Source organism: Umbelopsis ramanniana, assembly GCF_025399195.1.
Source record: "Umbelopsis ramanniana AG unplaced genomic scaffold K450scaffold_22, whole genome shotgun sequence".
Classification (NCBI taxonomy): Eukaryota; Fungi; Mucoromycota; class Umbelopsidomycetes; order Umbelopsidales; family Umbelopsidaceae; genus Umbelopsis; species Umbelopsis ramanniana.
The window spans coordinates 127,186-152,555 of NW_026252108.1; the positions used below are offsets into that span (position 1 = coordinate 127,186).

A 25,370-nucleotide genomic window follows, 5' to 3' on the forward strand; every position below is an offset into this window, starting at 1 on the left:
AAAAAAAAATAATAATAAAAAAACCTTTTGGGGGACAGCGAAGCTTATGTTGTATGTGTCAAGGAAGAGCAAGAGAGAGAGCAAGAGCCCTTTTGAACAGACTGCTGGTTACAATGCAGAATCTTCGTGTTGCAACCCCTCCCCCCATCAATTTGCAACACAGCTAAAATCAATTTTTTAAAATTTTGTGCCAGACAAATGGCACGTTTCAGCTGGTTGGTTGGTACCTGACTGAAAAGAAACTGAGCAAATACTACCCCTTCCCTTCCCTTGTACTATGGACGCAAAGGCTCTTTTGCGTTCAGCACTGCAGAAGGCTCATGTCGCTGTGCTAGCTGACCAGGAGAAGAACAATGCCGCGGCATTAGAGGCCTACACAGAGGCATTGCTGTTACTGGATCAAGTTCTCATCTCAGTCGATCGAGATGAGGACAAGATGAGAATCCAACAGATTGTAAGTGCTTTCATTTTGACTTGTATAGGGACACTTTTTCTTCAATGTTGCATGTAGCTATTCGACGGTTAGATAGCTTTGGGGTGTGGTTATCTTTTTAACTTTTTTTTTCCTCACCACTCTTTCTTTTTTTTTTCTGTGGGGAAACCCACCTAATTAGTACGATACATATTCAGACCGGATCCGCAGTCTTCATCTACTTTCACCCAAGCCAGATTCCCAGGATTTGTATCATACGTTTGAGGATACGCCGTCGTCTAAGGCCAGTGAACCAGTGGATGATCAACAGACTCCTTTGGATTGGCTCTCGCGACCTGCCAATCGAAAGTTTTCCAGTCGATCGTTACGAAGCCCATCCACACCTCAGACATATCAAAGAGCTGCATCTCCATCATTTGAAACGGCAAGACCTAGGAAGCAACCATCGGCGCGCTCACTTCATTCGCCGGATGATTCACCTACCCCTACTTATTCGAAAAGTACCCCTAGCACGCGACAGGTCGTCAAGCCGGAAGAGGCCTTCTCCCCATTACCACCGCCTCGTAGGAAGCCATCCACGGCAAGAGCTCGATCGCCATCACCATCTCCCATGAGGCAACATGGCTCTATGCGGTCTTTCTCACCATCGCAGCATCCACTACCACTCAATGCTCTTCATCTCATAACTCAGCCGAGCCTCCCCCCACCTACAGCACCACTTCCCAGCATACCGGTTTCGCAGTCGGAGCCACTGGGACTGAAAGACCACAATATCGTAGAGGAAGAAGGGATCGTCTTACCGGCTTCTAACACACGCTCTATATCTTCCTGCTCCTCTATAGACTCGCTGCAGGTCAGCACAACGCCTAGCTCCCATCAATCCACCCCTGTTTTAGAGAAAGAAAATATTCACATGAACCCAGAGCCCATTCAGCATACCCCGTTGCCCACACTCCCATCTCCTCAGCAACAGCCTACATCGCCAGTCCATGATGCCCCCAGTTCACAAGAACTGAAGCCAACTCGTATCATTCCGCCGCAAAGGAAGGTGTCCCTACAAAATACAGCCATGATTCACAGTGCCTCGTTGCCAATCCCTCAAAAGAATCCAGAAGACCCATCGTCCAATCTCCCCCCATCGCCTTTGCTCCAACGAACGTCCTCTGTACAAACCTTTCCTAACATGTTTGGTCGGTCCAGTAATTCCGTCCTTATTCGCAAGGGATCCATCCCCACACGAACGTCAAGCCAAATTAGTCGACCTTCCTTGACTCCGTCGTCAGATAAAGCTCCTATGTCAGAGTATTTTGGCAGACAGCCCAGTAGCAATGGATCGCCCAACCAAAAAATGAATCAATTGGTCGATACCAATGCCCTACCAGAACCTGTTAACCTGCCTGTCCCAGGCACCCCTCTTCATTTATTCAAGGCTCTCGAATCCAGCATGATCCAGGGTGCCTATATTTCGCGAAGGTTGTATGTGCCTAAAAAACTATGGTAAGTGGGAGTTTTTTTTTTTGATTTTTGGAGGATGGCCACCAAACAAAAAAAAATTGGGAGAAAAGCAGTAGAAGATGCACCAACCCACAAGAATAGAGGGTGCTACTGTTTGTCGTTGTAACCAATTGCTTTACTTACGCTCTTTTCAACCACTATTACTTCTCGATCATGGCAGGCATCAGCCCAACGTTCGACTACCCTCCATCGAGCCTAAGCTCAATGCGATAGAAACGCTTTTGCCACAGCTGGCAAAATTGGAACTGTGGTCTCACCTGACTGACGTCCCAGCTAGTATGCGACAAATTGATGCATTGGCTAAACTTTTAGATTCGCTTCAAACGTCACTCACCAAGAAACTTGGCCAGCTCAAAAAAGGTCACGATTACGATGACTTCCAAACCAATTCCATGCCGCGAAAAGTCGAACGAGATTCCGTCATTGTTGGTCTTAAGGATAGTGGACCTAGCACTGCTGGTCGCAAACAATTTTCTTCTTGGGGATCGCGCTTATCGAAAAGCATGACGTTCACTAGCGCCAAATCGTAAGTAGCGTTGTAACAGTGTATTCTATCCAAGGAGCTTCAAAGACTAATTCCAACACAGAGAGGATTTGTATCAACAATACATCGATGCCCTTTTGAAACTGTTTCAGGCATCGCACGTTCTTGGTAAGTCAGTGAGGAGGCAGTCAGGGTCCAAGGGCGACACAACATGGCATTAACCATTTTTTGCAGAGGCTTGGCTGGCACATTACAAAAACGCCAAAACAGAGTCTACAACGTCCGAAGCACAGTGTGAAAAAATGCTGCAAAAATTACGAAAAGTCTGTGAGTCGCTGGATACCGTCATTGGCGGCTTTGTTGTGAGAGATCTTGCCATATTGCTTGGCAAGTGGATGAAGCGTGGAAGCAGTTGGGTTGGTGACTAGCCCAGTGTCTTTTCTTTTTTTTTCTGTATAGCTTTAGTTTGTCACCCACAATAATTTAATTTATAATACATGGCATTTTTTTATATATTAGTTTAAGCGACTTGTGTGTAACTTTAATCTAGTGCGATCCATTTTGATAGTGATTCTAAGACATGGTAATGTTACAATTTTTGCTATATACAGGAGGCGCGAGATCCCTTTCTTCAGCGGCAAGTCGGGCCGAAGGGGGTTGTGATAAACATGGGGGGAGGGTGTCACATACGATGGTCATTCAGTAGCTGTTGGCATTCATTCACAGCCAATTGAGTGGCCTGTTGTAGCTCGCTATCAGATGGTGTATGTGGCAGTAACGACTGAAGCGCCACCAACACCCATGACTTGATGGTCTACACGTTGAGAAGGACATGTCAATAAACAAGCGCGCGCGGAAACCCCCAGGCATAGCTCCTTACCTGCGCTAAACGACGGTCAGCATCGTCAAAATAAACTTTTTCAATTTGCATATCGATGGCCTCATAATCAAAGTCGTCAAACATGTCAAAGTCTTGACTATCACTTGATTTTAAGGATAATGACAGCTCTTGTGCTGTACTGTGAGTGGTTTGGTCTTTGAGTCGAGCGACCCGTTGTTGACGAACAGCAAGGATACTTCGGATAAAGTTGACTGCATAAAGCCGCGTTCCGTCAGGATACGAGGTGGTGATGTCCAAAATACAACTCCATGCTAAATAAAATAAACATGTCAGATTTACAGGCGCGCCGCCTTTCGCTATTTTCCCCAGAACTGGAGACCGTGCTTTGACGTAGCTCCATCACATACCTTGGTCAAGACTTATAGAAGTCAGCTCAAACCATCCGGCCGCTACAGAGACAGCATCACGGACAATTTTCCATATGTAAATGAAGGCGCTTTCAATCAAATCGCGGCGATCGTTTAGATCAGCAAGCCAGTCATCAACAGGGAGGAACCCCTGTTTGGCCATCGACTGTCGAGCCTGCATACTGCCATATTCCTCGACAAGGGACCCCAATCGTTCGCTCAACAGCTGAACAATGCAGCACAATCCATCACGGTCGTCATGAAACGCATAGATTCTAGCCAACAGTGTGAATGCCTCGAAATACATCTTTCGTGCCGTCGAATCGCTTTCGTGAAAGTTGAGAAACGACTTGGCTTGGACAATTGAACGTCGCATGATGTCACTGGATACCGCGTGAGCGAACAGCATGCTTAAGTTGAAGTGATTGCCCAATGCTGTATAACTGCCATGATCACCGTTGCGTATGGTCATGATATGAGTGGGTACCAGTTGCGATATAAATCTTCTCAGCTGTCTGCGTTCCTTTTCCATGGCCGGACTTGTGGCATCTTGCTCTTGCTGCAGCGTAATACATAGTATTTTCAAAAATATATGAAAACAGCTATCATCGGGCGAGACATCGTGCGGAATATAGCCAATAAAGTCAATGAAGAACTCTGGAAACGATGAATCCTGCTCTGTGGCCAAATCTTGGAATCGTTGAAGGAGATAAAATGAATGCAGCTGAAGAATAGCTTTGCGACTGGTCGGTGATGGGTATAATCGACATAGCTGATGCACACGACTGAACAGAGCTCGAATATAGTCATCGACATGTTCCTTGCACTGAGTATTTGTCACATGTAGCATCTCAGAGTAGGACAGCTCGCTCTCCGCATTCAACACAGGAGTATCTTTGAGGAGGTCGTGCACCGCGAACCAGAGCTGACTGTGATCCTTTGTTTGATCTTCGTGATTGCCGTATTGCTCAATCTCCTTCAATACAAACAGCCATTGCCATATAACCTCAGCGGTATGCCATGGGTCCAACCCATCCGACCTGCAGAATTTTTTGATGTGGGCCATCAGAGTGGAAAACTTATCAAGCGAACTCGTGGTGACCAATTTATCAAGGTAGTATATCCATGCCTCCAAAGCAAATGAGCTGATAGCATCTCCAGTGCTTAGAGGTTCTGGACCCAGCCACAATAGTAAAGCTTGCATGAGATCCAGTTGAGAGTTACACTGCAGTAAAAAGCTGTTGTGTCCAATTTGCTGTTCCCAATGGTTGGAGAAGACAAACCACATTAGCAGCATCTGTGTGACAGAAACTGAAAGTGACACAGAGGGATCGCTCGATTTGAGAATAGTATGCAATTTGGTAGAATGTAAAATTCGTCTTTGAAACGAAGCTGATTGCTTGATAACAAGGTCTTCACACGGTTTTCGTTCCTCGGACGGAAGAAGCGGTACCCAATGTCGTAACCAAATGGTCACAAACGCCAGAAATTCGCCAAACTCGACAATGAACGCGTCGCTCTCCAGTATACCAGACTCCATATCTTGAAACTTCTTCATGGCTTCCCAAAAGAACCCTAGTATCATATCCAAAAGATCTTGCAGACAGCCACCACTGTTGATGTTAAAGGAACGACCAAACACTTTAAATGCTCCACTCTCTGTGACAAGCTGGTTATAGTCTACAGATGCATTCGGCACGATATTGCATTCGGCGCTTTGTTTAAAAAAACCTCGCATGATAAATCCGTCCTTAGGTAAGCGCCATTGCATTCCCAGTTCTTTGGGACTGAACGTAGTTGGAAAGACGCGGGTATCATTGAAAAACCGAATAAACGCCATTTGAGTTTCCGTCGGTCCATGCGTAGAAGAGATGTTTGGACTTGAAGATATCGTGTCAACCTTATTGTGCGTTTTCAATGGTGCTGCCGAGCGAATTTTGACGGGAACAACAGGGTCATCAAAGGCCTTTGAAAATCCATGATGAGCAAACAAGTCGGATTGCTTTGAATGGACCTTGCGCTTCTTCTTGGAGGACATGGATTTCTTGGGTCGTTGTTGCGGATTGATGATTTGAATATCACTATCGATGCTACTTGGCGACGATTCATCTCGGTGATCGACTACATGTTCCCAGTACTGTTGCTCAAGTTGAACATCGGTAGGTTCAGTGTTTTCCAGAGTATCTGTCAAAGGTCGTCTTCGGCCTCGTCGTTGCCACCAATTGATCTTGGTCACATCAGCAACGGATTGATAAAAGAGACCAACGCCAGAAGGAATGATGGGTCGAACGGTTTGAGGATTGTCCTGGGCAGTATCCGGTCTCAACTTATTTTTACTTTGTAGAAGTGCCTGAACCCAAGCAGGCAGATCCTCTTTACTCCCTCTTTTTTGTTTGAAATGCTGGTCCTCTGCCTCGAGTGTTGATTCGGGCTGAGACAAGCGAGTTGCGGACGACGGACTTGTTCTTGCTTTCTTCACATCCATGAAACGCCATATCCGCTGCTGCTTCTGTCGGCCACGATCCACATGAGATGATGTCTGCCTTGAACGTCGAGAGCTTTTTTGCTGTCTCGCTGGTTTTCGAGGTTGGTTGGTTCGCTTCACAACAGGAGATCGATTTGAATACTTCAACACCCTATTTCGATTGGTATCCGTGGAAGAAGACTTTGTCCTTGATATGAGGGCTGATTTCGACTTTCCAGAACGCTTTGAAGTCGTGCTTCGAATTATCATTCTATCGATAGGATCCTTGTCACGCAGTACGGCTGGGGTTTCTTGATTGCGTGATTCCTCAGCATCCTGTATCGGTGCTTCGTCGTTTGCCTGCCCAAGCCAATCCTCCAAATCCCAGACATCATCGTCGTTTCGCTCATCGTTGCCATCTGCTTCTTCATCATCAGTGAATATGTCGTTCACATTGAGTGCTTCCGCTGTGAAATTATTGGCGTATCCTTGGTGTTCACCTTGGTCGGTTGCAATACTCAATCCACTGACCTCTTTTGCTAGGTTATCTGATCCAGCGCGGTTTCGCCTCCGTTGTTGATTTTCTCTCCTTTGAGCTTGTAACAATTTTTCATCCTCGGTCAATTCCTTACTAAACACTTTGGTGAACGACATTGGTAATATTCCTCTGAGAGCTCGTCGTTCCTTGAGGACATCAAGCCGCCCTTGAGCTTTGGAAGATCGATTCCTGGGACCTTCCAGTGAGTCCTCTTCTGCACTAGACGAGGCTATCGTCTCCGCTTCACCTAGGTATTGAACACTGCCATCATCCGTATCGCTTTCATCCTGTATGACTCGTCGTCTCTTCCTCTTTTCTCGGGTATCATTGTCTTGCGTATCTACATTGTCTATTGAAAATTCAGGAAATAGTAGATCCAGCTGTTGTTGCATTGTCCTCCGTGCGCCATTTTGTGACGGTAAAACTTCAGTGCGTTGTGTGGACTGGAGAGGACTTGTTTTATTGCCATCGTTGTTGGCTGATATAATCACATTCTTTTTTTTGTATGTCACTTTTGCTCTAGGTGTCCGAGAATGTAAGGTGTTCGTCTTGGATGTCGATGCGATCGGTAGAACTTGTTTGTGTATTTGACGACGCTGGTTTGGTGCAACACGCCTAATGTGTTCCTTCCTAGACGCCGCTGGTTTCGCCTTTTGAGCAGCGGCTGCCCTTTCAAGAAACTCCTTGTCATGCTGTACATACTTTTCTCTAATATCCCGTCGTTTTTGAATTTCAGATTGAGAAAGATGAGAGTCGTGAATGTGACCAACTTGAGCTTTGTACTGTAGTTTTTCGATTGTGAACGGATGCAATTGTATATCTCTTCGCTTGCGCAATAATCGTTCACCGTATTGCCGATTGATATTCAATGTATTGGACTCTATGTCGCTATGGAGAATGGTAGGAGGAGATATTTCGGATGATGTTGGTTGACGGATGCGGTCAAAAAAATCTGGCCGTAACGGAATCTGTTGATTATGAGCCTCTAGGGTAGGGACGGTGAGCAAAACAATATCCATTGGATCGAGACTTTCACTTTCCGGGTGTGAGCTATCACTGGTCCCTTCAAACGAGTTTAAGGGCACAGTTTTATCCTTTAACCCTTCATCTGCGGTGCCATCGTTAGACATAGGTTGAGAGTCTATGGTGATGTGACCAGATCGTAGATATGCAGAGTCCAATACAATACTTGGAGATATTAGTGCTTCTCCAACCGCCTCGTCCGGTGTAGACGACTCATACTGCCATTCGGGAGAGGCTGCTGGTGGTGTTTCTGGCACCAGCCCTAGTAGGGGAACGGAGTCAGGCATCAAAAACAACGGCGGTAGCGCTTACATAATTATATACTACCACTACTAGATGGCTCTAACTCACCTTCAATGCCAAGTAGTGGGAATGTAGAAGCATTGGAACTGCTTTGGTCGTCCGCACTGGTGATGCATTGTAGTTCCAAGGCATTAGGATCGGCAGCAAGGTGGCTGGCTACCGTTTGTAGAGATTTTTCATCGACATATTCTTGACTGCTTGTGGTAGAGAGCACAAAGCTATCCCAAGGATTCGTACTTGCTGACTCGCCCGGCGATGAAGCCATGGGGACATATGAGCGATCAAAAAAAAAATGACACGAAGATTTTCAACGCGAACTTTGACGCGAAAGCCAAGCGGACACCCAAAAAAAAAAAAAAAAAAGTCTGCTGTGAGGGATAGGTATGTTTATTATTCTGGTGAAGGGTCGGTCGGTTGATCGTGTTACTAATGGAAATGACTATACTACAAAGAGGTTGTTGAATGGTATTAATAGGCTGGTACCGCCACATTGCTAGAGCCGGCAAAGCGATCGACCATATGATCAATAGAAGCGTTGCGGAACCGATCAGGCATGTGGTTCAGAAGTGGACGAGCAGTCAAGTCAGCAAGACGCCGTCGAAGTCTCAGCTGATCTTCTTTACTTAAACGTGGCATACTAAGACGAGCAGCAACTCGGGTCGAGGGTGAAGTAAATTCTGGTGGCACTGCTACTTCAGCCCGGAAGTTCACAGGCTCTCTCTTTTCTGTCTTTACCACTGGATTTTCCTTTCGCTTCTTGCTCAGACGGATTTGTTGTCGGATAAACCCTGAATAGAATGGGATAGTATTATCAGTCACAGTTTCCATTTCTTCCCCTGTTACCCACCTCCTTAATTACACGTCGCTCCGCTCGCTCAACCCCAAAATGGTTTTGTGGGAGCTTACCATAAAACCAATAACAATGCAATGGGAAAAATACACATAATGCGACGGTCGTTCCAGTAGTAATTGATGGGCATTGATAGGTAGCAAAAATCATATAGGCATGGAACAGTATCCTCGTGCTGACGAAGAACAATGCAAAGGTATAATCATGTCTGAGTTTAGAGTCAATCGAACCGAGGGCAAGAAGGAATGTCGGGGCTTCCAGGCTGCACATGGTGATAAATAGCGAAGCCAATCGATTCTTGAGGACCCAAGCTAAGGTGAACATGTAGACTGTGTGATGAATCCAACCCGTCAAAGGGTCTATACGCTTGCGATAAAAGGCTACTCCGATAGCCAGATCCAGGAACAGGAAGGTGGCGAAGAAAGTGGATAATACAACTGTCCACCATCGCTCCTGTATGATAGCTTCCAAGTCCCAACCATTCTGTGATACTTCACGAATGAGTGGTATGGAACCAAGGGTGGTAACTGAACTACTGAGTAGGCTGAGGACATAAGCTCTTTGCTTGTCGGAGGTGGCCCAGCCCTTGACGTGCCATACGGCATACCATGCAACTAATACACCGGTACTGACAAGGGCGGTGCCAAGCACGAGAGGTTGCTGTAATGCTGCCGAATATGAATCGAATGGGGGAAGTTTAGCGTCCATGGAAGAAAAGAATAGAGCTTAAAATTGATTGGGGTTGGTAACAAACCCATTCTTTTTAATTTCATGAAAAGATTGTGACTTGCATCATGTGATGATGGATTGGCACCACCAATGATCAGCAGCAGCGCGGTCCACGACACAATCAGTTTCTTATCACGGCGGTTTTGCAAGGACCAACCTGGATCGAAGGCGCATTTATTGCAAATAGCTACTATGTACGCTCCCAAAGAATATCAGTTTTATATCGCTTTGGACACATGATTTAAAAAACAGTCTACTGTTTAATTGGTGGCATAGCTCGTTGAGATAATGAATGTAGGTGGTGCTTTCCGTCACAGCATTGTCGAACATCTTCATGGGACTCGCAGTCTGACTCACAATGTTCATGGTCTTCCTCTAAAGATGGTTTCACCTCTCGACGAGCTTCTTGTGTAAAAGATGCTTCGTCTGCTGGTCGACTGCGGCTGAACAGTGACTGCATTCGCTGGAAGCTTGGCTTCCTTGGCAGTCTAGTAGACTGTGTTCGTTGTACAGATTCTATGGATGAAACCGTCGATGGTTGCTCTATGGCCGGTCGATCCAAAAGGTAGGATAGCGACTATATCATATGACATTGGGCAGAAACAAATAATGGTGTGTCAATATACATTGATTACTTTGTGAATATTAGTCCCACACATACCTTATACCACAAGGCATGTCTTTCCATATCAGGAGCAGTGAGTTTCAGCTCTCGGTTGGGTGTCTTGATTAGTAAACTCGCGGATGTATCGTTGAGTACACCTCGGTTAGGAACAGACATAACCGCTTCAACATAGGCTAACAAAAAAAAAAAAAAAGCATCAGCGTTTGGCCATGATGATCAGAACATAAGTGTGTGCATTATTTCCACTTACCACTCTTTGCAAGAGCCTCACTGCCATCAACACCTGGTTCGATGGCACTCCAGTAGAGTGTGCGAGTATAAGGATGAACCCAGAAGAATCGCCGATGTCGGTGCTCAGAGATGCCACCACCAACAGTGCGTCTAGTATATTTCCATAACCAGTCGCCGATCATGGTTTTGGTGATCGCCGTGATAACGCTCAGACTTGAAGGAGTCGATGGTGAATTATATAAGCTCATGCTACTTTGTGAAATCAGAGACGGTTTGCGTTGCAAAGAATGTTCAGACAGACTTTCTACTCGTGAGGATGTCATGCTGCTACTGGATGAATCGACAAGTGATTTTTTGCGAATAATGACATGACCATATTCGTCTTTCCTCGTTTTCTCTTGTGCAAAGTCTTGTACTGAGTCGGATGGACGTAAGGACGATATTGAGGGAGATGATCGAATGCTCTTGTTTTTCAGAGGTATGGGGGTTGAAACACTGGGCTTTGGTGTAGGGGTGACATGCATCTTCGGAGTCACCGGCGGCTTTTGGGTCTTTGCGATGAGCATGGGCGATGGTGGTCTCTCTGGTCGTGGCGGTGCGTTAAGGAATGCCATAGACGAGCCTTGGAGAAGACGTTTTTGTTCCCAGGCCAATCGTTGAGATGCGTGCTGTGCCTTGTCTTTTGACATGGCGTTCGCTAGATAGGCTGTTGCTAGAGCCTCCGCCTCCTTCCTAGTCACCATATCCTCGCCATTTGGACCTGCCACATAGTTGGTGGAATGTATGTCGGAGGGGAAGAAGCTGCTTATGGGACTTGTTGCCGTGTCGACAGTGTCTACTTCAACATGCAGGTCAACGGTTGGCGTCGCTAAGGGGGTAGACTCGCTACTTGTATGATCTTCCATAGTAACTTGTACACTGGCATCTACAGGCGGGGGAGTGTTGATGGCTTCTTTTTTGGCCATTGTCTCCATCATGTCATTCACCGTCAGTACTCCCTTGTCACTTTGCTGATCTTCCATGTCAATGTCCACGCTATAGTCTATTTCTGATCTTTTTGGTAAAGAGTCAGCTGGTGTGATGTGAAGTGATAGATCAGGTGTGGTGCCCCACTGTGAGCTTGCTCCAAACATGTCTTCGGGTGATTCAACATGTAAACTGGATGTATCCAGAGAGCGATCATTGTGAATGCTGTATGCTGTAGTTTTCAGCTTTAGTTGACCATATTCGACATTAGCGACCTCGCCGTGATTGTCGATATGTTGCTGAGCGATGGTATCGAAAGCGTTTGCTTGCGCACTCGTTTGAACCGCTATGCTACCAGAATCTGCAGGCGGAGCATCCAATGGGTCTAAAGCCGAAGTGCTCAACTTTCTTTGTCTTGGCACTGCGCTTAGCGGTTCCATAGTTGTTGTACTCAGCGTTCGCTGTCTTGGGGTCGGGTGGGCCACATCAAGAGTTTCCCAATGCGTTTGAAGAGCAGCATTTTTTGCTTCTGCAGGTGCAGCACTCAAAGGTGTCATATTTGAGGTGCTGAGCGTCCTCTGTCTTTGAGACGGCAGTTCCAAGTCGTGGGTTTGTACATTCGTTTGAGCCTCAGATTCGGCATTAGTTTGTGTACCAATCTGCATGCTACTCTTCATATCAGTCTGCATGGCAGTTTGGAGAGTGACAATAGTGGTTTCCGCTGGAGGAATGTTCAGTGGTTCAATGGATGAGGTACTGAGGGCTCTTTCTCTAGGAACAGCAATCTTCACGCCAAGAGTTTGTGCATCGGTTTGTGTGCCACTTTGCAGAGCGACAGTATGGGATTCTATAGGTACTGCGCTCAATGGCTCCATACTTGATGTACTGAGCGTTCTCTGTCGAGAGATTGGCATGATCATGACACCAAGAGTATCTGCATCAGTTTGTGTACCACTTTGCAGAGTCACGGCCATTGATTCGACGGGCATAGCACTCAATGGCTCCATGCTTGATGTGCTGAGAGTACGTTGTCTCGGCATGCTTATCACACCAAGCGTATATGCATCAGTTTGTGTACCGTTTTGCATAGTGACAGCATTCGATTCCGTGGGAACTGCGCTCAATGGCTCCATGGTTGAGGTACTGAGAGTTCGCTGTCTAGGAAGCGGCATGGTCATCACGCCGAGTGCATCCGTTTGGGTACCATTTTGCATGGCGACACTATTCGATTCTATGGGCATTGCGCTCAACGGTTCCATACTTGAAGTACTGAGAGTGCGCTGTCTAGGAATCATTACGACACCAAGAGCATTTGCATCAGTTTGCGTACCGTTTTGCATAGTAACAGCATTCGATTCACTTGGAACAGCGCTCAAGGGCACCATGTTTGAGGTACTGAGAGTTCTTTGTCTTGGGAACGGCATCATCATCACACCAAGAGCATTTGCGTCAGTTTGCGTGCCATTTTGGAGGGTGACCATACTTTTGTCTTCAGGGACAGCACTTAGAGGTTCTAAACTTGCCGTACTCAAAGTTCTTTGTCTCGGGAGCGGTATATTCATTTCAAGTTTCTGGGCATCAGTTTGTGTACCCATTTGCGTAACGTATGCGGAGCCTGTCTGCGTGCCAGCTTGAAGAGCGACAATATTCGCTTCAATGGGAGGAAGATTCATAAGTTCCATCGCCGAGGTACTGAGCGTTCTTTGCCTGGGGACTGTTTGTGTAGCAATATGCTGTGTGGGGGTGGTATACTCGACAGGAGGAACATCCAGCGGCTCTACACTAGAAACACTGAGTGTCCTTTGACGTGGTTCCACGTTAAACTCGTGAACTTGGAGATGACGCATATCTAACATCCTTTGACTTTCGATAGGCGGTATAACATCAACTAACTGTGTTGTCGTTTGAGAAGCTGATGCTGTTGCTGGTGGCATATTCAAAGGCTCCAATATGGAAGTACTGAGAGTTCTCTGAGGCATAGGTGACACAGGTGTTTGACAATAGGCGTTGTTCATTTCGGCAGGAGCAGCCCCCAGCGGCTTCAATATAGATGTACTGAATGACCTTTCAGGAGAAATATCCACACGTAATGCTTGATCCTGAACATTGACTGTTTCTGTAAACAAAAATCGACATGTTTAGTTTGAAAGGCAAGCCCTTGATGGCATCAAATCACTGTTTACCTGTTGATTGTACCATTGTTTGCTTATCAGGTGTCATGATGGCTGGAGCTAATTGCTCCTGCAAAGTCAGACTATTGGCTAATTCGGATCCTAACGATTGCATCTCTTTGTCGCCATTCATATAACTGATATCCATTGCGTCTGGATCCAACGACTTTTCCGATGCGGAATCATCCATTGTATCGTCCCAGTCCGGTTCAGCTGCCTGGCTGCTAGAAGGCCCTGTCGATACATCATCTAGATTCAAGTCGGCTCCGGTACCGGTTGAGATCGTTGTGGTTTTGGTACCTGCTGGTTTGGTATGTTTTGAAGTCTTCCTTTCTATTCTCTTTTGAGCTTTCGTTCGACTCTTGCCTAATGCATTGAGATTGCTGACCTCATGCTGAAGATTTTCCACAGTTTCTTGGCTATCTGATAATAGCTTTGTCAATTCGTGCTTTTCCTGCTTCTCCTTTTGTAACGACGTACGTAGATTGTTGATCATTCGATGAGCATGGGTCAATGATTGCTTTGCGGTTGTCAACTCTAATTGTTGATTGCTGCTTTTGATTGGCGTGGAGGTTGAAGCCTGAGGCGTAACGTCTTGGAGTTTACGGTGCAAACCAGGCTTTTCATCTCGGTTGGTACCGTCGTTGGAGATGGATCGTATGGAGAGTTTGGTGCGTTGAATATCCAATTCACTATCGAGAGATTGGACTTTCTCCTTGAAAGTCATATTCTCTCGCTGAAGATTCGCAATGGTTCTTTTCAAAGCCTGTATATCTTGCTCATGGCGCAATTTTGTACTTTCCGATGCCACGGCCCACTTCTCCGCTTGGGTTTTTAACGCGTCATTCTGCTCAGACATCAATCGCAGCTGTTTCGTCAATCGAGCATTTTCAATTTTTGACTTATTGACAAACTGGTTACTCTCTGCAAGGCTGGTTTGTAACTCCTCGTTTGTGACCTCCAAGCCCCAGTTTTGCTCCTTGTAGCGTTCTAAAATAACCCAAGTCGGCATTAGCTACTATCTCGCGATATTTCGTCAACGAACGATGACAACGCACCTTCACTTTCCTCCTTCTGCTTCAAGTGCTTCATCAACATTTCAGTAGTTCGCTCATCGTCTGATTTGACGATATGCAATTGCTTGATGATTTCTTCCTTATTCTGCAACGCAGCTTGCAGTTTGCGGACTTCTATGAGTAGGCCTTGACCTATTTCGGTAGCAAACTCGATGTCGGTATTGCGTTTACTACCACCGGGAACTTTAGATCTTCGTTTAGTCGGCGTTGACGTATTGATAGATGAAGGAAGCAGGCTAGTAGAGCTATTGCCGAAGAATCTAGGCGTGGGCAGAGGAGTGCCTTGTACTGACTTTGAAAATAAACATGAGCCCATTACACATACTAGGTGATTCCCCAAACTGTAGTGTAGCCCAATCTTACCTTGACAGCACTGAGTTCTCGCTCCAAAGACTCTAGCTTCATACGATCCTCCTTGTCGAGTTCTCCAAGATCGTCCATTTGCTCTAGATCGTGTAGACGTTCTTTAATTTGATTGATTTGACGTTGCAAAACATTTCGACTGATTCCTCCTCCACTGAGCTCGCCGAGTAGTCGTTCTTTTCCTTCTAGTTGTTTGACAAGTTCTATTTTGATGGTTTCCACGTTCAAATTCGAAAAGGATACGGGTACTTCGGGACCAAAGTCCATTAAAACAGCTTTGGTATCGTCTGCTAAAGCGGAAGCACTCGTCATGGGTACAATGGCACGGTGGTGCAATGTATAAATTAAAGGATTAAGGAAAGGAAATGACAGATGAAAGAAGGGAGTGGTTGGGTCTGACCAGGGAGCTTAACGCCAGTCAGGGATCACGCTGCGAAGAAATCACTTGTCAGAAATTTGAAAGATAGACTTTTGAATGGAAAATTCAAGGAGCTTTTCAGCAGGCAAATCTGATTACTTCTCCTTGGCCTATAAAAAAAGAAATTCCATCTACCTCGCCGTTCTTTGTTCTTCAGCGACCTTTTATTATTATTGCCACGGCGCGATAATTTTCACTGTCATCTTTCATCGTTAAATTCTGTGTTGCATCCAAAAATAAACTTGACTTAATTTCTGTTACACTCCTCCACGAGCTTATTGCAACACTGAAAAGGAGTGTGAAGGTGTTGCTACACCCAAATCACCCAAAATCTCCTTAACATGTTGAAAGGGCTGCCAGGTTCGCCTACCCTTATATGCCCTTCTTTACCTATTCAGTTGCCCCTGGTTTTTACCAACAGTGAATTTCTTAGTGGCGCAGCTTGAAATAAGGACGGAGATCGCCCATCTGCTTGGGCATGGAGTATAAGGGCTGTAATCGGCATTCTGATTATAACAGCTTTCCCAAGCTTTGTGTCTGTTTAATTAGTCTGACTTCAAGTTACAAGGACAAATGAATGTCACATTATGTTAATGCAGGGCGCATAAGCCGCAGCAGAGGAACATCAATATATGTTAGCCGACGATACTAATGTTTATTTCAAGAGAGTCAGATACGGTAATATGAACGAACCAAGGAAAAGACCATTACCAGCCACCTCCTGTATGGCGCAATGTGTCGATGTAGATGTGCTACTTTATACCTCATAGATAACTTTGAGTTCACGGAAAGGAAATTAGACACAGAGTACGTTATACGTACATTGGAACCTAGTTCCAAGTCATTTGTTGGCCTTGACTAGATTTGGTAGAAGTTGTGGCTCAGGTCGTGTTGGAATGGTTCTGCTCATTAAATCAACTGTTCTGTGTCTTCTCTGTCCCCTAGAACAATGTAGATGTGGATTGATTAGACGGATGTAACATGCATGAACACTACAGAATCCCGATAAGATGGCCACCCATGGTTGGAATATGTTATACAGGCATTTTTATTGATAAGTGTGGATGTTTTTTTTTAATATCTCTGGTGGTATAGAGGTCACGATGTTTAGTTTGACCTATGCAGAATAGGAAGGAATAGGCAGTCGGTGGTGGGATGGGCTCGAACAGAGAGCGTTTTAATATTGGCACCGGACAGCAGCTTGATTCATAAATAAAGCATCCGACAAGTCTTCAATGTAAGTGCTGTTCATGTTGTATGTTGCACCGACGCATCCACTGTTGAAGTAAAATATACATCCAGCTTCGTCGTCGACCCAACCGCTCTGCATGAGATTCTTGATATCAGCAAAGAAGTTACAGCAGTTGAATGGCTCGCAGCTATGTTTGAAACAGCTGGTTCCGTTTCGGCCAAAGCAGGCCGCAAAGCTGCCAGCCTTCACTTGGTATACCAGAGACAGGATGTATATCAGCGAAAAAATGAACAAGGTTGAAGGTTTCATGGGAAATACATGCAAAGAAGAAAAAGAAATGTTCGAAACAGGGAACTATTTTCCTCTTGAACATTTCCAGGTAAAAAAAGAAAAAGCCTACCGTGCTGCTATGGTAGTACTGTGCAACATGAAAAAATTGGATGTGTAACTCATAGCAACGGTCTTTTGTGGCCGGCAATGCCGTGTTTGCACACTGCATAACTGCTGAAATCAATTTAGGGATATATGTATGGTTTTAATGTTGGGAATTGGGTCCAAAAAGATCTCGTCTTGTTGAAAATGAGAACTGTGCTGAAACACTGAATGAAAATGGTACATAATCTATGCTGATTTTTGAAAGGAATACACCACTTGGGACGAGTAATACATGCAATGATACTATTTACTAGAATTAAAAGAAAGGGGTAGGCGAAATACAGTAATTACGTGGGGCAGAGTGGCTGCATAGGATTTGCAAGCCTATCATATCATTTAAAATATGCCTTGTTGACGGAAATAAAGAACTCCCATGCCTGCACCTACGCCTACAAAAATGAGCCCCAACGATCCTGCGATGGCTACCAAGATAACCAATGGCGCGGGAGTATGATCTGGTGTGGATGTTGATATTGAGTAAGTCAATGGTTCCGCAAGGATATCAGAAACAGGTATGACAGATGGTCAAGGGTACTTACGGGTAGTGGTATAATTGATTGATTGGGCTTTGTAAAATATTTGCTTGATAGTACCGGGCTTGCCAGTTTGAGTGGTAGAAAGAATAGTAGGGTACCAGGTAGCTCCATCAAATAGCGCACTGCTAACGTTGCCGAATCCGACCAGCTCTAGTTGACCATTGACCATGAGCATAGTTTGAGATGCAGAAAGGAAGCTTTGATCATTGGGCGATTGCATTGGAACAGCAAAAATTTGGTGTATTTGGGTAGATGGCCCAAGTTGAGTGTCTGTCAATAGAGTTCGTTAGCTGCTATTTCAATATCCCTTCAGTATGCGTGGTGGTACCTACCAAAAACTGTCAGGTTGTTATTGCTGTAGACGCAAATATAGGATGAAAGATCCGATTTTCTAACACGCCAAAAGAAAAAAGTTTATAAAGGTCAAATTCATCAGTGCACGCTCTATGCAATCATTATATGCAAGATGTAAACTTACTGTCCGGCAAAGAAAATCTGATTAGCGACATCGTTGACGAAGACGGTAGTGGCTGGACCAGGCAAGCTTGCGTTGAATGGAGACCAAACTTGTGACCCTGAGTCGAATGATGTAGCGTACACGGCCACTCCATTCAAAGTAAGGTTGCCTACGGCAATCCAGTTTGACTGATGAAGGATGGTATTAGTTGAAGTGAGCAAACACACACAATTCAACCTACGCCTCAATTGTACAGCATCGCTAACTAAATACTTACATTGTAATAAGTAAAATCACTGATCTTGCCCTGAACCCCTGATCCCAATGACTGCCATTGTGCAGCTTGGACGTTCCAAGAACAAATGTTGACGCAGCCAAGCGATCCAGCAGTGTCAAATCGTCCAGCAGCAACTATCGTGTTGTTATCAGTTGGGTTGACCTTGATGACGTTGACAGCAGGTGTATCGCCATTGCTCACTGACAATCTAACATTAGTCAACGGTATGGCATTCGACCAAAAATCGATTTATATCTCACCTGAGAATCCACCAGTTGCCACTGCCTTTTGTTGTGCAACATTGTAAACCAAAAAGCTGCTGGATGAACCCGAGCTTAATGAAGCGTTGAAAGTTCCACCAATGAAAAGAAGATCGTTCATGGCGGCTAACGATAAAACTTGGCCTTGGATAGGAACATTGATAGCTTTCCATGCACCATTCGAGAGGAGGGCAACGTTTTGAATACTTCCATTCAAAGAGAATGATCCACCAGCAGCAATGACTTCCCCTGAGCCTTGGTCCCAAATAACTCCAGTGTTCACAACGGCATTTGAGTTGGCAAACAAATTGGAGGGTGATGCAGTGATGGTTCCATTGGTGGCTAAAGCTGCATAGTCTGAAGTTTGGATTGACTGGGCTCCCAGGAAATTTCCAAGATAAATATCGCTATCGGATTTAGACAAACCGTCGATGATACTACCAAGTAATAAATAGGATGGCTCAAACCAGGTCCCCGAAGTGATGTTGAAATGCATGTTATCGTATTGAACAGCATTGGTAGTGACATCTCTAAATTGCCCAGATACTGACAAAGTCTGATTATCGCCTGAGAGAGTCAGTGCTGTTACTGGTCCGTTCACACCCTAAGAAGGAATATTAGCAAGAGATGATGACGGTATGATATAGCATATATAGCCGTTCCAAAGACTTACAGGTGGAACAGCCGACCAGGTATTTCCTTGCAAATCGTATTTTCCAAAGTAGTTTATCGCTGGCGTCGTACCATTTGCAACGGTAGTGAAATTGCCACCAGCAAAAAGGGATGACCCACTGACAACAAGTGACGAGATTGAATTGTTGGACTGAATATTGCCAAGATTGCTATACTGAGCAGTTGCATATTGATATTTGACGAGGTTGCTACCGTTTTGAGAAAGTGTGCCGCCGATATACAGATCACCCTGGCTGGCATACATGGCTCTCACAATCGAACCTGCAGCAAGTTGGTCTGGGAAGGGGATGGGAAATTGTCAGATTAGTATAGGCGTCTAGTAGCAAGGTAAAATTTTCAAAGAGAGAAGGCACATACTGGCAAGAGGTTTATACGAAGTCGTATTGCTGGTATAATTGGCCATACTGAATTCCAGAATACTGACAAGCGTAGAGCCAGTGCTGTTCTTCACCACCTCGATTGAATCCGCAACGATGCTGACAGTACCGCCTGTTGGGGCAACGGCATTTTTGGCTACTGATAACAAGATGCTCGGGCGAAACAAATCAGATGTAGGCGATATCATGCCGGAATAAATCATTTGGCGCGCATCAGCTGTATTGTTTTGATCTAGAGTGACAACTGAAGTGTTTCCTGGCGATAGTGTTAAAGTCAAGTCAACTTGTGTGCGTTGACCACATGTACTGGTACCCACGCAGCCTGGCGTGGTGACAAAAAGCTGGTATAGACCCATACTGGAAACGTATGGTTGGAATAAGATGGATGCATTGGCTGTCGTCAATTCGCTGGCTGGGAAAGTGCTGGTAAGGGCGTATTGGTAGGAACCTTGAACAAAGCATTCTTTCCAATTTCCTGTGGTGACGGTCACACCCTGTGGCGTATCAGAACAATTGGAAGAACTGGCGCCGTTACTTGCGTGAAGTATGTTATCTGAAAGGGAGTTAATTTAATAAATATGAGTCGGGGTGCGATAAAATGGAAGCCAGTAAAACCAATCATAAGATTAGCTAAAAACCAACCTGATGTAAAAATTTCGACAAAAGAAAGGCCACCGCCGCAACCAAACCATGAAAATATTTCGATTCGCAAGCCCTGTGTAGGAAAAGAGTTGACCACTTGGAAATCTTGATATGAAATCGACTTGTTGTGTGATAGTGAGCAATTTTGAGTACAAGTGACAGTTTGTTGAGTTGCTGGATCTGTATATGATAACTCATAATATGTATTGGAACCTAGAGCAAGGACGCTGAAATTCGACGGAGGGTTAATATACAGGTGCAGGCTTCATGATGGCTGCGGTTTCTTACTAACCCAAAATTGTCTGTGCCTCTTCCATCGTAAAACGTATTAGCCAGGCGGAATGTCTGCGGGGTCACAGTCTCTCCAAAATTGGCTTCCCAATAACCTGGTGTATCGTCTTCCAAGAGCCAAGTGTGATTATGTACATTGGATGTGCTGGTGGGACACGTTATGGAAGTAGGGTCGTTCCTCGTTGGATTTGAGGCAGTGTTTCCGCTACCTACAGACTACGGGGGGAAAATAAGATGAGTGGGCCCAAATTTGGGAATAAATAAAATAACATTTGCTTTGCTACGCTTCGCTTGATCTTACCGATGGTGGGCTAAGGGGTACAGGTTGACTAATAGTGGTATTGCCGTATACGCCATCCATAGTGCTTTGAAATTGGCCAGCAAAAAAAATGGTGTTGGTCACTGGGTTGGGAGTAATGGAGTAAACCGGACCATCCAGTGCTTTCCATGGCATTGGCGTCCAGGTGCCAGACCGCCACATCATGACACTTGTATTGAATGCACCTCCTACATAAACAGTCGATGATGCTGGATCACAGTATAGGGCGTATACAGGGCCATCCAATCCTGACTGCAGGGAGACTATGTTGCCTGTTTGTGTATCCAGTTTTGCAATATTATTTGTTACAGTGTTATTTATAGTGGTGAAGGATCCCGCGAAATATACATCGTATGCGTTGTTGGTGCCTCCTTGTGGTAGTTTGCAAGCCGCATTGAGCGTTCCAGGAGTTGATATTATGCTTTCAAAGGTATCGTTGCTGCTCTTTGATAGTATTGTAGCTGAATTGACGTATAGAGATTCAAATTGGTGTGGGTTGCTGAATCGAGACAAGCCTGCAAAATCGCCAACGATTCCGAGTTGTTGAAAGGCGGACAAATCCAACCCGGGTATATGAGATGTATCAACGGATGAGGCCACTGAACCCAGCAATGAGGCCAATGCCAGCCCCAGTAAGCTGATTTGATCGAGCCGTTTCCGCATGAAGGAGTGAAATGAAGGCAGCGGCGTGAAAAGAATAGGGGGGTTAAGGGTCGCGGGCCGCCGGGACCTGAAAGCTATATTATGTTGAATTAATTTTGGCCAATCAAACGACAGTCCTGCCAAACCGGGCATCTTACAAAACGTTTGTCATTGCCGAAGTTGGCCATCGAGTGGTGTGCGGTAGAGCAGTACACTGGAATGACGACCGACTGATAGTAAGCCGGTGTCACTGCTTGAACTATGTTGTTTTTGGGTATCTTGGATGTTCCATTCGTGGAGGCTACCCAAGTGCTTCTAGTCGAGGCAGCATCCGCTCAAAATAATTACCATGCTTCATTTCGGCAGTGACAATGTAGCAAGCGTGGTGCTCAGAAACGCAGTGGTTGATACGTATTTTTTGGATGGTATCACTTTCGGTGAATATCCACGCGTTATGATATATTGCGGTTCGGTTTCCTCGTCTTCTCTAGCCCTTGGTCTGACTCCTGCAGGGAAAACAGTAACAGATCAATTTTTTTTTCTCTGGTTTTGGGATGTGCCTCCTGCTCTCCTTTTTTCTATTTCGCTAGTGATGTGCTTGTCGGCTTGCTTGAGCGCTCTTGAAATCAAGTTTTTTTTTTTTTTGGTAGTTCTTGAAATCAAGTTATTCAATTTTGATAGATGCCCATTCTGTTTGATAAACGGAATCTCAATAATAGCGAGTCAATCTACGGAAGCAAGGGCTGCATTCCGACGAAATCCTTTGAATCTCTTTTGATCGACCACGTCGGTAGCTAGTACTGAAGATAAACCTGCTAAAGCCATGAATTCTGTCTTGATATTTAATATTGCAGAAAACCACAATATCGACATGCGCTACAAACGGTGCGTCCCTTTTATGATGCTATAACTTGTTTGATTGACAGTATTTTGGTGCTAATCAACATTTAGTTCCTATCCTGCTGATAGCACACTTCTCCGCCCATCCCTCGGCTTGCAGCAAAGAAAAGAGAGAAACCTTAACAACCGGAAGTAACAGTGGTGGCAGGCAAATCATATAGGCAATGTTATCACCAGAGTTAAATCCAGAGTCTTGTGCCTGAGTAGCCGTTTCTCATTTGTTTCCGATTTTTCCAATATGTGGAAAGACCGTCCAGGTTGACACTTCCAATTGAAATTGACAGTACTCGATGTGGATGCGCTCACATTTCCTCATGTGTTCCTGAAACATTACCGATATTTTTGGAGATGTACGAAACAGCTCACTCGAATTAAATAGCCTGAGGTGGGTGAATTGAGTAAACGTCATATTTGTAGCCGAGGTCTCCTTACTGCTAGAGAACCAGGGAAGGGCTATTTCAGGCTAATAGGCAATGTGTCCTTACTATCCCTTGGCTACAGTCATAGTTTTTCTCTATGGATTGCCACAATAAAATCTTTTGCATATTCTGGCATAGTATGTATTTGTTTATGAGGTCATTTAAAACTTTTTCTGATGAGTGAATTTCTACGAATCCTTCTGTATGGAGTGCGTAGCTTGTCGATGTGACGAACAGTCATAGCTCCAGAACCATCTTTCATGCGAACTCAAAATAGCACACATGTATCATTCACCGAGTGCCAATGAGCGAGTCAGTCTTTCAATTATGCCGATGGTCTGAAACATACGGGATAGAAATAGTACTTTCGTACCTGAATGTTCTCCTTTCTATATCCACACGACATTTCGCGTCGGTCCAAGGGAACATCAGGTAGCGTCAGATTTTTTGATGGTCGCTTAGAACCCTGAATGGGACATTTTCTATTTACTCTACCTTCCACTATCGGCTTTCACTTGCCATATATAAATCACTGTTCATGACCTGGTTGCCTATACGTGTCTCCACATCGCAAAATCTGGCATTATCGTAGCCCCCATGACACACCGAGGTATAATTTATTGCCTTGCAAACGGCAAAGTATACCCCATGACCTTAGTCACTGCTGAATCGCATTTTATACTTGCCTCTTATTGTCTATACCGCAATTGGTCGACAATGAATTAACAGATGTCACATATACCAGAAACAACACAAAAGCCTCGAGACTCCACCACACCCAACATCATTGCCACTCCTTCCAGAGTAAACACACCCCTTTAATGATACGCCGATTGACCTCACCTAAAGCTAAAATATCACCTTGCATTTTTTGACCTGCTCCAGCCAAAATATCCATAAACAGCCAAATCCTGCTTCTTCAAAGGGGCACATTACGCGAACGTTGCACACCAACACTGACTGCACGGACCATCCTAAAGACATACAAACATCAAATGCTGTTCTTGCGGCTGGCGTACTTGATCATGATTTGCAGGAACGTTTGGACTCTTTCGTTTTTACTCGGTTAATTCGGATGGAAATTCGCAACTACCAATATCAAATTACATTTGTTCTTATTACTTACTATTCCTTTACAGCCAAGCCGTTTGACAATGGATCCCATTGTTTTCTTCTGATTGGTTCAAACTTTAATATCTTCCATGAGTAGCGGGCTGAGAAAACCTTGTGTAGCCATGGCCAGGAGGGTGCATAGCAAAAATCAACTATGGAAACCAGACATCTGGCAAAGCTTCGTTTTGGTAGATTCCTCATTATTAACAGCATCATGCTAACCCGTTGTGATTTCAAACTACAATGTTTAGAAGATGTAAAACTCAAAAGGGGAGATTAATATTAATCCAGCGGATTTTCAACCTTTCAAGGCTACTCTGACATGGGAGTTCTAAGAATTCTTTCTCTTTCTTTCCATGTCGTCTTGGCATACATGGTCCGTTCCTGTACGCCCAAAAACCTAATTGATGGATAGGAAAATGAATCTTCCATGGCTATACCAATCTTGCATGAGCTTGCATCTCTTGGTGGGGAATTTCGGAGAGCGAAGCAATATTGACAACATGCATTGAAGGGTTTAACCTACTTCTTTTCAGCGGCCGTTTAGCACTATTGTGGAATAGCGATGGAAAATGAGGTCATACCAAAATAGGAACTCCCAACAGCATATGCAGAAAAGCAATGGGAAACTGCAAGAACTGTTTTTCCGTTTTGTTAGCTGTTCGTCGTCACCGTATGCACTCCCAGGCAAATTTCAAGTTTACATCATGCCCGACGTCAGAGACAAGGGAGACAGTTCCAATCGTGACCAAACCGCTAAACACTGATCGAAACCAAGGTATCTAAGGGGTTCATGTATGACCATCCCGTTTGGCCATATGGGAACCTTACCCACCGATAGATGAAATGACAAGCACGACCCATCGACTGTCCAATAGCCTTTCAAGGTGTAAGAAATTTTTTCGCGCTGAACACAAACTCAAATATGGCTATTCGGCGAATCAAGCCATTGCTGTTTTTGAATTTATACGATAGAGCCGATGACAATGTCTTCACGTCAGCGCGAGTAGAAAAATTCAAGCAGCTGGTCGATAAAATATTAACTGGTTTCACTTATTTCAAAGGCAGCAAGATAGGGAAAAGCTGGGCCAAAGCAAATAAAAAAAAAATAGTTGCCTATCCATATCGTCCCATCGAATCGTCTCGTGCCTAATATCTCTTCCATTTATCCAGTACAACCAATGTGTTACAATCATTGCCAGTCTGATGGAAAAAAATAACTACCCTCCCCCAACAGGATAGAGGACTTGCCTGAATACCGGCAGCGCGGAGTGCCGGCAACAGGGTAAAGGTACTGGCGATTTGACACTGATATTATTTTTACGCAACTACCGCCCCCCCCCCTCGTTCCACCTGAATGGTTTTTGGTACCTAGGCTTT

At 44.9% G+C, this 25,370-nt stretch overlaps 8 protein-coding genes across 8 annotated transcripts; 3 read left to right on the top strand and 5 right to left on the bottom strand.

Annotated features, from left to right (window-relative positions):
- The first annotated feature begins 116 nt into the window (after nt 1-116).
- On the top strand, nt 117-777 carry K450DRAFT_237848 (uncharacterized protein). The gene has a single exon (XM_051588492.1). It carries the CDS (start codon nt 278-280, stop codon nt 509-511), a length of 234 nt encoding a protein of 77 aa, XP_051445307.1. The 5' UTR covers nt 117-277; the 3' UTR covers nt 512-777.
- A 1,309-nt stretch (nt 778-2,086) lies between these two features.
- On the top strand, nt 2,087-3,271 carry K450DRAFT_237852 (uncharacterized protein). The gene is made up of 3 exons (XM_051588493.1): nt 2,087-2,474; nt 2,536-2,600; nt 2,667-3,271. Exons 1-3 carry the CDS (start codon nt 2,227-2,229, stop codon nt 2,858-2,860), a joined length of 507 nt encoding a protein of 168 aa, XP_051445308.1. The 5' UTR covers nt 2,087-2,226; the 3' UTR covers nt 2,861-3,271.
- Nucleotides 2,957-8,297, bottom strand: K450DRAFT_237853 (uncharacterized protein). Its single transcript, XM_051588494.1, has 4 exons — nt 8,057-8,297; nt 3,681-7,967; nt 3,313-3,584; nt 2,957-3,246 (listed from the first exon to the last, which is right to left on the bottom strand). Exons 1-4 carry the CDS (start codon nt 8,271-8,273, stop codon nt 3,115-3,117), a joined length of 4,908 nt encoding a protein of 1,635 aa, XP_051445309.1. The 5' UTR covers nt 8,274-8,297; the 3' UTR covers nt 2,957-3,114.
- Nucleotides 8,298-8,372: 75 nt separating this feature from the next.
- K450DRAFT_237855 (uncharacterized protein) lies at nt 8,373-9,710 on the bottom strand. Its single transcript, XM_051588495.1, has 2 exons — nt 8,915-9,710; nt 8,373-8,796 (listed from the first exon to the last, which is right to left on the bottom strand). The coding sequence occupies exons 1-2, from the start codon at nt 9,564-9,566 to the stop codon at nt 8,477-8,479; spliced, it is 972 nt and encodes a 323-aa protein (XP_051445310.1). The 5' UTR covers nt 9,567-9,710; the 3' UTR covers nt 8,373-8,476.
- A 4,639-nt stretch (nt 9,711-14,349) lies between these two features.
- K450DRAFT_173708 (uncharacterized protein) lies at nt 14,350-14,972 on the bottom strand (the record flags this gene model as incomplete). The annotated part of the gene is made up of 2 exons (XM_051584183.1): nt 14,350-14,570; nt 14,639-14,972. Coding segments are annotated over 2 exons (555 nt in total), but the record flags the coding sequence as incomplete, so codon positions are not given.
- A 1,489-nt stretch (nt 14,973-16,461) lies between these two features.
- K450DRAFT_237860 (uncharacterized protein) lies at nt 16,462-16,964 on the bottom strand. Its single transcript, XM_051588496.1, has one exon. The coding sequence runs from the start codon at nt 16,936-16,938 to the stop codon at nt 16,615-16,617; it is 324 nt and encodes a 107-aa protein (XP_051445312.1). The 5' UTR covers nt 16,939-16,964; the 3' UTR covers nt 16,462-16,614.
- Nucleotides 16,965-17,100: 136 nt separating this feature from the next.
- Nucleotides 17,101-21,774, bottom strand: K450DRAFT_237864 (uncharacterized protein). The gene is made up of 12 exons (XM_051588497.1): nt 21,717-21,774; nt 20,899-21,653; nt 20,599-20,813; nt 20,307-20,533; nt 19,645-20,217; nt 19,268-19,563; nt 18,595-19,198; nt 18,335-18,534; nt 18,079-18,245; nt 17,933-17,991; nt 17,604-17,870; nt 17,101-17,519 (listed from the first exon to the last, which is right to left on the bottom strand). Exons 2-12 carry the CDS (start codon nt 21,577-21,579, stop codon nt 17,401-17,403), a joined length of 3,408 nt encoding a protein of 1,135 aa, XP_051445313.1. The 5' UTR covers nt 21,580-21,653; nt 21,717-21,774; the 3' UTR covers nt 17,101-17,400.
- Nucleotides 21,775-21,809: 35 nt separating this feature from the next.
- On the top strand, nt 21,810-22,537 carry K450DRAFT_237873 (uncharacterized protein). The gene is made up of 2 exons (XM_051588498.1): nt 21,810-22,443; nt 22,510-22,537. Exon 1 carries the CDS (start codon nt 21,908-21,910, stop codon nt 22,334-22,336), a length of 429 nt encoding a protein of 142 aa, XP_051445314.1. The 5' UTR covers nt 21,810-21,907; the 3' UTR covers nt 22,337-22,443; nt 22,510-22,537.
- Nucleotides 22,538-25,370: the final 2,833 nt, after the last annotated feature.

Excerpts from the sequence above, each read along its gene's own strand:
- K450DRAFT_237860 (XM_051588496.1), bottom strand. The coding sequence starts at position 16,938 with ATGAAACCTTCAACCTTGTTCATTTTTTCGCTGATATACATCCTGTCT.
- K450DRAFT_237848 (XM_051588492.1), top strand. The coding sequence starts at position 278 with ATGGACGCAAAGGCTCTTTTGCGTTCAGCACTGCAGAAGGCTCATGTC.
- K450DRAFT_237852 (XM_051588493.1), top strand. The coding sequence starts at position 2,227 with ATGCGACAAATTGATGCATTGGCTAAACTTTTAGATTCGCTTCAAACG. Across the intron at positions 2,475-2,535 it reads ACGTTCACTAGCGCCAAATC|AGAGGATTTGTATCAACAAT; the intron begins GTAAGTAGCGTT and ends ATTCCAACACAG. Across the intron at positions 2,601-2,666 it reads TCAGGCATCGCACGTTCTTG|AGGCTTGGCTGGCACATTAC; the intron begins GTAAGTCAGTGA and ends CATTTTTTGCAG.
- K450DRAFT_237853 (XM_051588494.1), bottom strand. The coding sequence starts at position 8,273 with ATGGCTTCATCGCCGGGCGAGTCAGCAAGTACGAATCCTTGGGATAGC. Across the intron at positions 7,968-8,056 it reads CCCACTACTTGGCATTGAAG|GGCTGGTGCCAGAAACACCA; the intron begins GTGAGTTAGAGC and ends TTCCCCTACTAG. Across the intron at positions 3,585-3,680 it reads TTCTATAAGTCTTGACCAAG|CATGGAGTTGTATTTTGGAC; the intron begins GTATGTGATGGA and ends TATTTTATTTAG.
- K450DRAFT_237864 (XM_051588497.1), bottom strand. The coding sequence starts at position 21,579 with ATGCGGAAACGGCTCGATCAAATCAGCTTACTGGGGCTGGCATTGGCC. Across the intron at positions 20,534-20,598 it reads AGAGGCACAGACAATTTTGG|CGTCCTTGCTCTAGGTTCCA; the intron begins GTTAGTAAGAAA and ends GTCGAATTTCAG. Across the intron at positions 18,246-18,334 it reads GTGATTTTACTTATTACAAT|TCAAACTGGATTGCCGTAGG; the intron begins GTAAGTATTTAG and ends ATCCTTCATCAG.
- K450DRAFT_237855 (XM_051588495.1), bottom strand. The coding sequence starts at position 9,566 with ATGGACGCTAAACTTCCCCCATTCGATTCATATTCGGCAGCATTACAG. Across the intron at positions 8,797-8,914 it reads GCATTGTTATTGGTTTTATG|GGTTTATCCGACAACAAATC; the intron begins GTAAGCTCCCAC and ends CATTCTATTCAG.
- K450DRAFT_237873 (XM_051588498.1), top strand. The coding sequence starts at position 21,908 with ATGCTTCATTTCGGCAGTGACAATGTAGCAAGCGTGGTGCTCAGAAAC.